The following is a 14,783-nucleotide window of genomic DNA, read 5'->3' on the forward strand; positions in this document are numbered from 1 at the left end:
TCCCAAGTCCTTGTTAGGTGTAGGAGTTTCTATCTCAACTCTTATCTCTTCTCTTGGTTCAGATCTTTGTTATCCTCTTTGCTCAACAATTTGTACATCATTATGCAAGTCATAATTTATGTCAAAGAATACTTCCACATTTTCTATAGCAATTATAGGATTGTCTTCTTCCTCATTGAAATTGTAATCCATCATTTTCTCCTTTATTCCAAACTTTTCATCTACTTTCACATTTGCACACTCGATAATTGTCTTAGTTTTATGATTAAAACATCTGTAAGCTTTACTTTTCAATGAATAACCAAGGAACATACCTTCGTCACTTCTTGGATCAAACTTACCAAAATCATCATCTCTCTTTATGTAATACCTGCTTCCAAAAATTTTGCAATACTTTACTGAGGGTGTATGACAAAACCATAATTCATAAGGAGTCTTATATGTACTCTTTTTGATTTGTACTCTACTCATGGTGTATACTATTGTATTGACCACTTCTCTCCAAAATGTCTTGGACACATCATTCTCATACATCATTTCTATAGCTCCCTCTGTACTGATATTTTTCTTCTTTCTGCTATTACATTCTGCTTAGGGGTCTTGGGTGATGATAATTGTCCCATGATTCCATTTTCTTTACAAAATATGTTAAACTCTCTAGAAGTAAATTCTCCACCTCTACCTGATCCCAAACATTTAATCTTTATTCCAAATTCATTCTCAATTCTATTCTTGAATATCTTTAAATTCTCAAATGCTTCATATTTTTCTTTAAGAAATGCTACACACATCATTCTAGTGAAATCATCAACAAAGATCATAAAATACCTTTCTCCATAGAATCCTCTTGTTCTGATAGGGCCACTCAGATATGTGTGAACAATTTCTAGCTTCTCTACGGTGGTGAACTTCTTGCAAGGAAATGACATCTTTGTCTATTTAGCCATGATACATTCTTTACAGACAACATTAGTAGACTTCATGATTTTAGGAAAATCCATGATTGCAAATGTACTACTAGCCTTTGCAATATTATCAAAGTTTATATGACAACACTTTTTGTGCCACAACCAATTGTTATCAACCTTTGCAACCAAAGATGTCATCTCAATAGGATTCAATTGAAATACATTAGCTCTAGATCTTGCACTTGTTCCTATCAGTTTACCATCCTCATCTTTGATAATACAAGTATTCTCTATAAACTACACTTGATAACCTTTATCCACCAACTATCCAATACTCAACAAGTTGTGCCTTAAGCCATCGAAGAAGTAAACACTATCATTGTTAGTCTTGTGGTCAAGTGTAATAGATCCTATTCCTATGATGTCATAAGCTACACTATTTCCAACTCCAACAATACCTCCACCATGATTTTTGAATTTAACAAACTTGTTCATATGATGTGAACATCCACTATCTATAATCCAATCAGATTTCTTTTCAACTTGATAAACTAAAGCCTTTTCTTTTCTATTTTCTTTATCAAGATCATCTTCTTTTATGGCTAGAAATCCTAGCTCATCATCACTTTCACTTTGAATTCTTTTTTGAGATTCATCAACCCATTTGCATACAAATAGTTTCTAGGTCTTCTAGGCTTGAAATTTCTTTTATACCTTTTCTCTCTTTTAGGACATTTAAAAGCATAATGTCCAAATTCATTACAATTCCAACATTTAATTATTTTCTTACCATTTGGTTCTCTTCTCACAAGAAGGGATATACCTTCTTCAATCTTCCCATCCTCTTCAGTTCTGGTTTTGTTGCTACTAACATATTCTCCATGGGTACTTGCACTTATGGATAAGGAGAGATGAACACTCAAAGCTCTCAAAGTTGTTTCCACTCTTGTCAATTCTCCAAATTGTCTCAAACTAGCTTTTGTTGCTTCCAATCTTCCAAGCAAGGTTTCCCTAGTGAACTTCTTGGTGCTAGGTATTAGTTGTTCAATGATTCGGTGCTGCTTGCTTAAATGGTGGTGTCAAAATTTTCAAAATCTTCCATACAAACTCATCTTCTTCCTTGGACCCACCACATGATTTTTTTCCTGCAACAATCTCAGATATTCTACCAACATAGCTTCTCATCTTCCAACATTTTAGCATCTTGAAACAAACATATCCAATTTTGTAATCTTATTCTTTTTGTATATTTATCTCCTTATGAAGTAGATTAGAATGCTTGCCAAATTTTATGAGATGTTTCCAGTGACTTTACTTGATTGTAATCATTATCTGGAAGAGCTATCAATAAGGCTTCTTTGGCTCTCACATTGCACATAAACAAATCTCTTTCTTCTTCACTGTATTCTTCGAGCTTGTTTTCTTCCACAATCTTCTTGTTACTCTTTGTCAAAAGCCAATATCTTGGACCCATACATAGCAGATGAGCCTTCATCTTTTCTTTCTAGCTAGCATAGTTAACTCCATGAAACTTAGGACTTTCTTCTAAAGTGACTCGCCATTGATCTCCCAAAGTTGTTAATCTTTCTCTTCAAGGACTTGATGCTTTAATACCAACTGTTAGAATTTAAAGTCCACCAATATAATTGAGGGGGGGTGAATCAATTATAAAACTATTACAACAATTATCAACCTTAGTAAACCTTAATCATACGAGCAATATAATCAACAACCATAGCAAGATACTCATACACAATAACACCATATATGTTAACTAAGGAAACCCTTATTAGAGGGAAAACCTCGATGGGGATGGTACCCACAAAATGATGTACGAATATAAATGTCCCTTGTTAGAGGATGGACCCTATTAGGAGTCAATAAAAACAATCAATACATATCAGTCCCTATTAGGAGACTTTGAATGCTTGTTAGGAGACTCCAACCCTGTTAGGAGTTGTAGAAGTCAGATGGACCCACTGTCCAAACATCATAATATCTTGTCAAATACCAACTGATGAAGTGATCTTTGTAATTCCATCATACTTATTCATGTTTACTCAACCACTTTACTAGTTCATCTTGTTAAATCTCTTTTCAAATCCTTTTCATCAATCAAATAATATGACACTCTACATTGTTAGCAAATGTCTTACCAGTGAGATTTGACATCAATGACAACATAATTTTTTTTCCAATTGTAGTTTCCAACATATGTTTCCATAGATGAAAATCCTATATTATTCTTAGATACCCTCTTAGCCAAATCTCCACTGATATCCCCCTTTGGCATTGATGGCAACATGTGGGAAAATTGGCTAAGTGCCCAAAATTTCAAAACTATAAATTTTGTGAAGTTCCTCACATGGTGAAAGTAAATTTGTAGAATGTGGATCATTTTATATTTTTACCATCTTTACATCTTAAAATTTTACTTTACTCACCCATTCACTATACTTTATCCTATTTATAACTACTTATAACAAGGTATGCATTTTTTCTCAATACTCCCCCACCCATTTGACATCAAAGGCAAGATGAGTCAAAACTTATATAAATATCAAAATTTTAATATGTTCCCTTTGTCAAGCTTGCTGATTGTTAATGAATGTTATGCTCTCTCTAAGGTTCCTCTTCGAGGTAGTGAATTCTTTGTCCAACGTATCCTTGATTTCTTCTGATATGATGATTAGTGCACATAAGCCGCAGGATGCCAATTCTACATCATTAAGATCATAATAAACAAGTCTGGTGAAGGAATCTTTTGTGTTTGTACACTTCTTAACTTGGCTTTGTACATGATAAATTTTCAAGTAAGGTGTTCCCTTAATATTGAAATTTTCTCTATGGTTCTCTCCTTCCTTAACTCAAGTATCCATGAATATTTTTTATCCTTGCTTCTTGATCCATTATTTGTGCATTTGGATTTTTTAATTCATCCATAATGCTCTTCAATTCTGCTTCCTTTTCCTTCATCTCCTTCTCAATGTCCTTTGTGTACTCGAATGATAAAGTACATTTACCATACAAGTCTTTACCTTCTTTCAAACTTTTTCTCAATACATTGATATAAGTGTCAAGTATTGATAAATCACTAGTAACATTGTTGCAAGCATTGCTAAATAAGTTAGCATCATGAGTAGCTAGAGCCTTTGTTGTTTCAACTTCTTCCACTGTAGAGAATTTCTTGTCAAATTCCTCTATTGTCTTTTCTACTCTTTTCTTTGTATTATGTTCATTAATATACACTTGGATACCATCTTTCATCTTTTCTATCATATTCTCATGTGTGTCCAAGGCATTCTTACTTATTTTTACAGATTCTTTTGATATCTTACCGAGTGAAAATGCTATTAACTGCAAATACTTATGAATATCCATGTTACCATCAAACATTCTGGTAACATCTTATGACAAATATGTGATTAGTGCTTCAAGAGGAGATCTTTAAGTTCTAGCTTGTGAGGTATCATCTTCCTTAGCAGGTGTTTGCACAACTGTTATTTGCCATTCAACAATAGGTTACAATTTTCCATTAATGAGAACTCTACACATAGAGAACCCTTATTGAAAAGACAAAAAATAAATATTTCTAGGTGATGCAAGATTGCTCTTACATTTAGGATGCTCTTGCATCATTTACATTTATGTTTACACATCTTTAATCAAACAATACAATGCATCAAAGAGAACTTGTTTACATACTTCCCTTTAATATAACTTAAGTTATATTGAGAGCTATGTTTGGAAGATCCTCTTTCTCTTGTATTGAATGTTAGTGTGAAGTGGAGGCCCCATCATATTGAGCGCTTCTATTTTTCAACACTAAACAAGACTGTTAATTAAGCTCTATGAAATGGACCTATCAAGTCATTTCTTCAATTGATTGAAGCAATATGGGCCTATGACTAGCTTAAATATCTCTAGAAATAATCTTATAGGTATGATCATGACATATGTTTGCAAATGACTTCTCTTTCTTGTGTAAGCTCATCATCCATCAAATCAATTAACTAGGTCAGTTCTCTTGATGTTACTATGTGTATTCATCAGAATGTACTTTTCTTGAATGACACAATAACCAACTTAGCAAATCCATACCATGGGAGCCATATAAGCAAGAGTGGCTCATGGGCTTAAACCTTTCAAATAATATGCTTGCATGATACATTCAAATAGGAAGAGCCATTCTACACCCTTAATTAAAATATTAGGAGCTATAATTGTAATTCTTGCTACTTTAATAATTTGTACATCTAGTTTTCAAGGTTTTATGAACAATGATGTTGCATAAGAGTGTAATTTAAGCTAAGAATTCAAAAAAATTCCTCAAAAGGTTGGAAAATTCACATATCTCACATGACGAGCTTCTCACATGATCAATTGATTCTATAAGTCCAATATGCTAGAACAAAAGAGCTTTGGATAGTTGTGCAAAGGATTTACAACATCACATGCACTTTTCTATTAAGGTTCTCAATTTAAGGCATTAGTAACCAAATTAGATTTTTAGGAGAGAATGTAAAGTGTTGCAAAAGATCTGACACCAAAATGTTACAAGTATCATAACCACATGTTCCAACTTGACTCCAAAAGCGGATTACTATGCCAATATTAATTAGTTTGATTGTCGGTTTATTTGTAGCTTAAAAAATATAAGTGATAAAAGATCATATTTTAAGGCAAATCATAGTAACAAAATTATTTACTAACATGTATAAAAAATAGTGTAGAAATGATGATCAAATTAAACAAACAACAATTATTATAAATACAAGTTGATCTAACCTTAACCTTGCCTCTAATCTTAACTCTAATTTTAACTATAACCCCAATTTTAACTCTAATTCTAGCTATATCCTTAATTCTAAGCCTAACACTATTTTGAATTCTAAGCTTAAATACTAAACCTAAACCTAATCCTTAGGAGACGATGTAGTAGTTGCCCAGGTTAGCTTTGGACACCTAGAAGTCCAAATTCGTACATTAAAATTTGCCAATTTTTTGGTGAACTTTTGTAGGTGAGTGAAGAGCTTAAAACTAACCTTTCAACTTTTCCTCATTTGTAGAGCTCTATGCAAAACCCATAGAGTATGAGGTGGTTTAAAAGTGCAACCTTAAAATGTTTACAAAATCCATTATGTTCACCCCCTAATAGCCGCTCACCCCAAAAATAGTACTATTCGTATAAATAGGCCAATTAGTAATCAAGAAAGCTAAACAATGATCAACTAATACTACTTGTATAATCCACTATTGGTATCATTTTTAGAATTTTTTATGAATAATAGTTAAAAGGGATCTATAACCATAAGATGTGGAGAATAGCTAATTAAAAGATAAAGACAAAATTAACGGGGGTCCTCATTCGTAAGAATTATACGTTGCCGCGATTAAAATACCTACTTCTCCCTGAAAAAATTATGAACAATGGTAGGAAAAAATTATGAACAATATACTATTTTCAAATTTCGTTGGAGTACTCAATTTTTTCACTCTGCTAGGGTTTCTTGCCTCATGCGAACTTTCAGTTCTCTTGAGTACGTCTCTTTGTTTGAACTTGCCTTCTCCAGGCAACACTTGTCAAACTGCATTTACTACAGGAGTCTTTAGGCTTTTTTATCATGGCTCCGGCCAGCAATGACCCAGTTGTTTCTGGTGTGCATGTTGTTGCTTCGGACTGCCATGGCACCACCTCCAAACAAATGCCCGCGCAAGTTTGTCCCGAAGGTCTTTCACGAGGTAATCCTAATATTATCCTTCCTTTGCAAGAATTTGATGTTGCATGTGACTGGTTAGAGCACCACACCATGATAGGGTATTTTGTGGGTCGGACTCCTCCTGAAGCTATGCTCAAAGAATGGGTTAACAAGAGCTGGACCCCTCTTGGGGTCCGCCTTGATGCTGTGCAAAACCTTACCAAAGATTTTTTTTTTATTTCGCTTCGCCAACCCATCACAGGCAGAGGTTGTTTTCACTAACGACCCTTGGTCTATCCGTTCTTCTCTGCTTGTTTTCCAAAAATGGTCCTGAGACTTTACTGTCTCGGATGTTAAAAAACTTAGGGTTCCTATGTGGGTTGAGTTCCTAGGTTTACCCTTGCCATGTTGGCATTTCATTGAGTCCATTGCCCAAACCCTTGGCAAAGTTGTCACCAAGGAGCCTGAGAAATTCTTCAATGCTCGCCCTTAGTGTCGCGTTTGCATCGAAGTTGATCTTTCCAAGGTTTTTCGTGATTCCGTGGAAATACAAATTGGGGTGTAGACCTTCTCTCAGAAGGTGCTTTACGTAAACCTTCCTAACAAGATGCACCTGTCAAACAAGCCGAAGGGAAAAAAGAAGATTGGGTTACTGTTGGACGCAAGGGCAAGGCTACCTTGACCCTTTTGCCACCCAAACAATCTTACGTGGTGGTTGTCATTGTTCCTCCTATTCCCACAGGAGGGTCTACACCAGCTTGCATGGGGACGCAGGCGGCTTCGACAGTTCCTCCTCTGGGGGTTTCATAGGTTTCAAACCTTGCTAGCACGTAGGGGATCAAGGCCGCCACCAGGGCTTCTGCCTTGGTAGGGGCTCGCACTCCTCTTGCGGTCTCTTCCATTGTGCCACCAACAACACGGCGTTCTCGTAGTCCTCCTGGACATGCAAAGGTACCAGAGATAAAGCGACAGGCTATAAGTTCAGAGGATTTCCTGTCTGACTTTCACCTGGCTTCTACCTTCTTGCAAAATAGCTACTCCTCTCTCAAGGATGAGGATGACATGGAAGAGTTCTCATGAACTGCCTTTTATGGAATGTTCGAGGTCTTACAGACCTCACCAGAAAAAACTATGTCCGGGATACTCGTCATAGACTTGGGTAATTTGGATTTTTTGTGTCTACAAGAAGTTAAGATCTCTGGTTTCATGCTGCGTCATTTGGCAGGATGGCGTTATGTTTTCCTCGCAACATGATGCTGGCCGAGGTGGTGTAGTTACTCTCCTGTCACCTTGCCTTCATTCTGATATTATTTCACACGGTACTGACCCTTCACATAGAATTGTTTGGCTTTTACTTTCCATTAACAATCACTCTTTTGGAGTCATTAATGTTTATGCTTCCAATGACACTATTGAAAGAGCCCAGTTATGGGCCTGGTTGGCTGACAATTTGCCTCCAGCTACTTGGGTCATGTGTGGGGACTTCAATATGGTAGAAGTGGCCTCTGACAAAGAAGGCATTCTACCTTTTCGTTGGACAACTGGGGAAAGAGCAGCCTGGTACTACATGCTTAATAAATTAGGCCTGTTTGATCCCAACACTAACCGCCGCCAGAGTAGTGGGGTCTGGCACACTTGATCCAACTTTTGAGCTAGCCCAAATCGTATATTAAAACATCTTGATCATGCCATGATCTCTGCGCAATCTTTTTTCTCCTTTTCTGAGGATCGAGATTTGCCTTTCATTCCCCTGTCAGATGTCACTTTATTTGACCACTATCCCATTTATTTTGGCATTACTTGGTAAACAACTGTCCCCAAGGTAGCTAATTCTCAGTTTTTCCTCAACACGTCAATACTAATGCATGCTTCCACCATCTCACATATCCAACGTGTCTGGAATTTGGAGCCACGTCCACATTCTCAAAGGGGATGGATTCAATGGTGGAATGATGCCATTGCTAGAACTGCACGATTCCTGTGCATCTATGGGCGTTAAGTCGCCATATTCCGAAAAAGGGCTTATGCAGCTAACACCCTTGCCCTCAGAAAAGCTTATGATGCTCTCACTCTCAACCCCTTTGATGCGGATCTGCAAGTTCAGCTTGCCAAGATTCGACATGACAAGCAAGTTGTTGACAACTATGCTGCCCGTGGAGCTCAACTCAAGGCTTGTCTCCACTGGTTGGAGGTTGGCGACAAAGGCTCAAAGGAATTTTTTCATGGCTCCCTGCCCGTCATACCAAAGTTGGGATTCAAAAACTTAAATACAGCACGATTGTTCTATCCAGTCTCCCCGACATCCTTCAAGCATTCGTTCATCATTATGAGAACGTCTTTGCTTCGCAGGGAACTTCGATTGTCCAAGAAGAAGCTCTCCTAAAATGCATCTCTGTTACTCCAAACCGCCTTGCGGGGAAGCAACGTGCTTTCTGTGAGCAACTTCTTTCCCTCAGCGATCTTAAAGAGGCTACCTTTTCTATGGTAGATGACAAATCCCCTAGGTGTGATGGCTTTCCCTGTGAGTTTTACAAACACCTCTGGGAGCAAATTGGCCCTGATCTGCACAAAGTCTATCTTGAAGCATATCATACTAAAAGCTTAGGAGCCATTATAAATAAAGGAAATATTAAATTCATACCTAAGGTTGGTGATCCGGAGGATATATGCAACTGGAGGCCCATCACCCTTCTGAATGTGGCTTATAAGATAATTGCCAAGGCACTCTCTCTCAAAATCAGGCACATGTTGCCTCTTATTGTGCAACTTGAGCAAACTGGCTTCATCAAATCTAGATACATTCTTGATAACATTATTGCTATTTGGGAAGGGATGGAATGGGCTCGCAAGTCCAAATAGAAGGCTATCTTTCGGAAGATAGATTTTGCCAAAGCCTATGACCACATTGAATGGCCCTTCATCCTAGTTATGCTCTAGGCTCTGGGATTTGGTCCCAACTTTATTCAATCCATGGAGATGCTTTTTGGTGATGCTAATGCTTGCATTACCATTAATAATTCACAGTCTGAGGCCTTTGGGCTCTTTCGCTCCATCAGGCAAGGTTTCCCTTTAGCTCCAGTGCTTTACGTTCTTGTTGTTGAAGGGTTTGGGTACTTGCTTGCTCATTCTGTTTCCTCAGGACTGGTTTGTGGTATTGCCTTGCCTGATTCTACATCGTAGCTTGTCAATGGTCATTTTGCTAATTATTCCTTCCTTACTCTTCTTGAAGAGGAAGAAGGCATCAACAATGCACTATCTTGTCTGGAGACTTTTTGTCAAGCCTCTGGCTTTGCCATTCAATGGCATAGAATGCTCTACTACCGCTAGTCTTTTTTGCTAGCTCCACCCTTGCTCAACCAGTTTGAGTGGAAATGGGTCACTCATGGTGAAATTTTTCGCTTTCTTGGCATCCCTTTTGCCTTTCAGGCTTCACCTCTAGAGCTTTGGAATGCTGTCCTTGCTAAGATTGCAAAAAAGCTTGATTACTGGATTACCAAGCCACTCTCTCTTGCTGGTAAATTCCAGATTTGTTCTAAGATTTTGGCGGCCACCCATGTTTATTATTCTTCCTGTTGGGCTCCTTCCAAAGCTTCCTATCTTAAACTGGAACGCCTGCTTAGAGATTTCCTTTGGGCTTTTAGTTCCGATCATCATGAATTCCATAGAGTCGCTTGGGATTTTTGTTGCCTCCCAAAAGAATCTGGTGGCCTCGCTCTGCTTTCCACTCAAAAACAAGGCCTTGCTCTTTGTGCCAAGTGGATCATTCGAGCTATTACTGGAGACGAAGCTTGGAAGATTCTGGTTTGCCATTGCATTTCTTCTGGCTTCCCTGTCAACAAACCTGCGTGGAAGGGGATTGGTTTTCAAACCCTTCTCATCATGCGTGAACCTATTGTCATACAGGGCTCATTTGTTATCAAGAGCATCTGGAAAGCTTGGGAGGCTATCAAGCCTTGGCTTCATTGGGCTGGGGATGACTTTCGTAATGGCCTCTCTTTGAATCAACAGAATATTTGGTTGTCTCCCTTGTTTTCCATTCAGGGTAATCCTTTTGCCATGACCTAAGGTGCCAGTGCTTTTTCATTTTTTCAAATGTGGCATCAGAACTACCAAAGATCTCTTCTCTAGAGTTACTATGAGTTTCAGGACTTGGGAAGACATGCAGGTTTAGTACTGCCTTGTCCGTTCAGATCGGCAGACTTTTGACTTATTGCTTTTCTCCATCCTTGTACATTTGGTGCACAAGGTGGGAATTCAGTCTGGTCGTCCTTGGTGGCATGACTGGAAGTGGTATCCTAACACTCCATTTGCCAACTACAAGCCCAATAAGGGATACCAATGGCTTTCGCTCCATCTTTCGATGGTAGACACACTCAACAAGAGATGGCATTTGCAATCTTCGCTCTCTCAATGGCGAAAATGCTTTGATACCATCTGGTGCACTATTATTGAGCCCAAGATCGCCCACTTTGTTGGTGCCTTGCCTTCCAAGGTCTTCCCCTGGGGCCTCGACTCAAGCACTTTGGGGTTCCAGATCCTAGGTGCCCCTTTTGTGGTTAGCCTGAATCCTTTCTACATATTTTCTTGTTTTTGTCAACGTGCGCAGCATTACTGGCACTGGATTCATGATTTTTTCAAGCCCTTTAGGCCCAAACCATTTTCATGGCACATGATCTTGCTGGGTGATTCCCCCAGAATTCCCATAAAGTACTCCCAGATCTGGCATACATTCAGGATCAAAATTTTGTTTACTCTATGGAAAGATAGAAATGCTATTTTATTCACACACAACTTTTTGGATGTTAACTTTGCAATGTACACTAAAGCTTGTATTTGTAACAATGTTATTATGCAGATACAGGTGCAAGCTAACAAAGTTGCCCTAGAAGTTGCTCACTTGCAGGAGCTGCTCAACCACTAGGGCAATGCCCTTTGCACTGTGGCTTGAGTACCTCCAGATGCCTCGGTGGACACCTCGACGCCTCGTGGCCGCCGCCAGCGGTGCCACTCCTCAGGCCGCCACTCGCACACTCCGCACTCGCAGGCTTCCACCACCGCTCTCCCAGTGGTGGGGCTGGTAGCTGGAGGCGCCGCTGTGCCTCCCCATCCCGTGGTGGCTCTGGCTGGTCCTCGGCTCCTCCTCCTACGCTCGTCGAGATAATGCTAGCAAATGGCCTCGCCTGGCGCTGGCGATCTCTCCTCCACGACCTGAGGTCAAAGATGCAGAGGCTGCCACTGATTCCCCTGCTATTGCTGCTATTGATGACGGCTGGTCTGTGCCCAGCCCACCCCCCAATCCCACCAATGATTGAGGTTTCAATGACAAAGATGATCCTCCCCCCTCGACTGCCACTGCTTTGGCAACCGGAGGTTGCTATATATGTTTTTTTATTTATGAATAGTTGCTATTTCCAGCTGACGCTGTGTGTTTAGATCCGACTTAGACCGTTTGAACTCTCTTACAGGGTGATCTAGTATCCCTCGACCCCTTTTTTGTGAATTGTATTCTCAGTATTATTTTTTAATAAAACAGGACTATTCATCAAAACAAAACATATTATGAACAATGGTAGACCTATTAGATGCTCCATCAACTATGTTTGACCTGAATTTGCATTTATCATTCAAATGTCTATTCGGAGCAGTAGCCTTTTATTATTATTATTTTATTATTTAATAAATTTTTAATTCGAAACTTCGTTGAAATGCAGGTATGCCATCCAAAGATCTATCCAGCCATGCTGCGCTGTAGCTTCGCTGTCTCAATCCTTGAGTATGTAAGTTAAATTGCCAAACACTTGTAAAACGTCTGTGCCCGCTTTCTCGAAATTCCCGCTACCCAACGGTTACTGGGATTGTTATACGAGTGAAGTAACGAGACATTTCATCGACCTGAGCAGGACTGATGGCTTCAAAAATTCATCTCATCTCCATAGGCAAGTACCCAATTATTTACTTTAGTAAATTAGTTTTATGCTGAGAATGTGAATGACCGTAGAATGTGAATGTGAATTTTCTTTTGCTGAGAATGACACGATATAAGTATCCAATTGTTCATGTCTGTTTGGCTCGACTGCAGTGTGGTTTGTAATTGCGTGGAGAATGTCTGAAATGTTTAAATTGATCACTGGCATTGAGCATACATTTTTCAATTTTTTTCACAAATGTCTGAAGCATGGCCCCGAATGTTATTTTGGGTTTCATATTTAGCGAATGAATCGAATAAGCAACGTTTGTTTTTGATGGTTCTTGAAATAGGTCGTATATAGTTTAGCTTAATTATAGCATCGTTTTAAACTTATTTCAAAATCGATCAAAATTGTCATATACGTCAATGGAAAGTTACGATAATTTTAATGGTCGATCCAGTTGTGTATCGATCTTTTGCGTTGAAAGAAATAACTAAGGCTTGAAACAATTGGAAACCTAGCATAGTAGCTCATAGCCTTCTCTGTCGGGATGGATCAAGTGATTATTGAATTTTTTATCAAAAAATCAAATGAAATTTTATACAGAGCAATTTGTTGCCAAATCCTTCTTGAAAGAAAACCTAAAAATTTAACTAGCAGGGAAGCCAATCTAGCAGAATGAAATGGGTGAGCTATCAAATTGGTCTTAGCTAGTTTAGCAGATGAGTTGATATGGACCTTGTAATGATTTATTTTTGTAAGAAATATGCCCTTCACGTATATTGAAGCCAGGGTAGAAGAATAATCAGAGTAGACATATATTTGTATAAAAAGAAAACACACAAATGAAAGCACCTGGAAAGCAGTTTAACAGTAGGATAGGTGCAGGGAAAAAATGAAAAGATCAAAGCTAGTTTGGCAGTTTGGAAGGTCTTGAACAGTTGCTTTTTGGCAGGTTTGCTGAAAGTTTTGCAAATGGGGTTGCAAGCAAAGTGGGCTTAACATGAAGAAACTCTGTTGTTAAAGTGCGCTTGAGCTGGAGAGTACTGCAATGGGAGGCCTCTTTGGAAGTTCCAGTGCTTCACCTTTGTAAGCATCACCTAGACACAAGGAATGCCAAGTGTTTTATTCATTCTCATGAGTGATACCCATGAAATATGGGTCAATGAATTTGACTCAAAAATTATACAGTTGAATCTTAATACAATATTGCAATTGATGTATAACTCTAAAGAAATGATTTCACACAATTTTTATTCATAAATAATTTGCAAGAGTTTATGGACTTTGGAAGCTTAAAATTTTACCAAAAATATTATATCTTAAAGCCAAATCAGAGGAATGGTGACCATAGGCCCAGCTGCCTCTTAGAAAACCATTTTAGCATAATAATAAGAGTTGGCTGAATTAGGTCAGATCTAGTTGAGTAGATTGGTTGAATTAGACCTAATAAATTTTTTCCCTTGTGTTGAAAATAGATCCCAACATTCAAATAGATCAGTCCCAACTTGAGGAATGATCAGAGTTGATAGAGTTGTTACCAATTCTTGAAAAGTAATAAGCATTTGGGAAGTTATCAAATAGGTCAGAGCTAGTTGAGCAGAATTGTGCGAAAATTACCCTCAAAATTTCAAATATATCAAAGCCAAGTTTCAATTATTATTGGAGAAGATCTTGCCATCCATTTTTGCATTGCAAGGAAACCCAAAGATTAAAGCAGATGTTTATGCATTAAAAGAAGATCCAAAGAGCTTAACAGTTGGAAAGTCAATTTTAGAGTGGTAGGGAGTAGTTGAAATTAAGGGATGATATTTCCGCAGTCCATTATGAATTTTTTATGGTTATTGTATATTATGGGAAGTAATTGGTAAATTAAAAAATACTCGCTTGCTATTAGTTTCGATCAATAGATCAATATGTACAAAAGAATAAACAATGTTTTCTTAGGAAATGATCGTAAAGAATAGAAACATTCTATTTTAGCTAACAGTAAACTAACAACTTAGTAAATATTAGAAACATTCTAATACTTCAATAGGTTACAATAGATAACCATTAAATAATAATAGACAATAATAGAAGCTATCTATTATCATAGTACCTTTTCTTAATGGTTAATCTACCCATAACACCAAGCTATCCTCTGAATTTGACAAACTTTTTTGGACTGAGAGGCTTGGTGAGAATGTTTACTATCTGATTTGCTATAGGAACATCTTGTAAGTCTATTGTCTCGTCTTCAACCAACTGCTATATGCAGTGACAAT

At 38.0% G+C, this 14,783-nt stretch overlaps 1 protein-coding gene across 1 annotated transcript in view; it reads left to right on the forward strand.

Moving 5' to 3' along the window:
• The first annotated feature begins 12,418 nt into the window (after window positions 1-12,418).
• LOC149554665 (uncharacterized) overlaps window positions 12,419-14,783 on the forward strand; it is a 253,826-nt gene continuing 251,461 nt past the window's right edge. Inside the window, exon 1 of the mRNA XM_089828725.1 lies at window positions 12,419-12,543. Coding sequence (XP_089684851.1) covers window positions 12,513-12,543 — 31 coding nt within the window. The 5' untranslated portion in view covers window positions 12,419-12,512. The remainder of the gene's footprint in view (window positions 12,544-14,783) is intronic.

This window comes from Cupressus sempervirens, chromosome 5 (genome assembly GCF_028749045.1).
Source record: "Cupressus sempervirens isolate cs-2001-9-10 chromosome 5, ASM2874904v1, whole genome shotgun sequence".
In the NCBI taxonomy this organism is placed as follows: domain Eukaryota; kingdom Viridiplantae; phylum Streptophyta; class Pinopsida; order Cupressales; family Cupressaceae; genus Cupressus; species Cupressus sempervirens.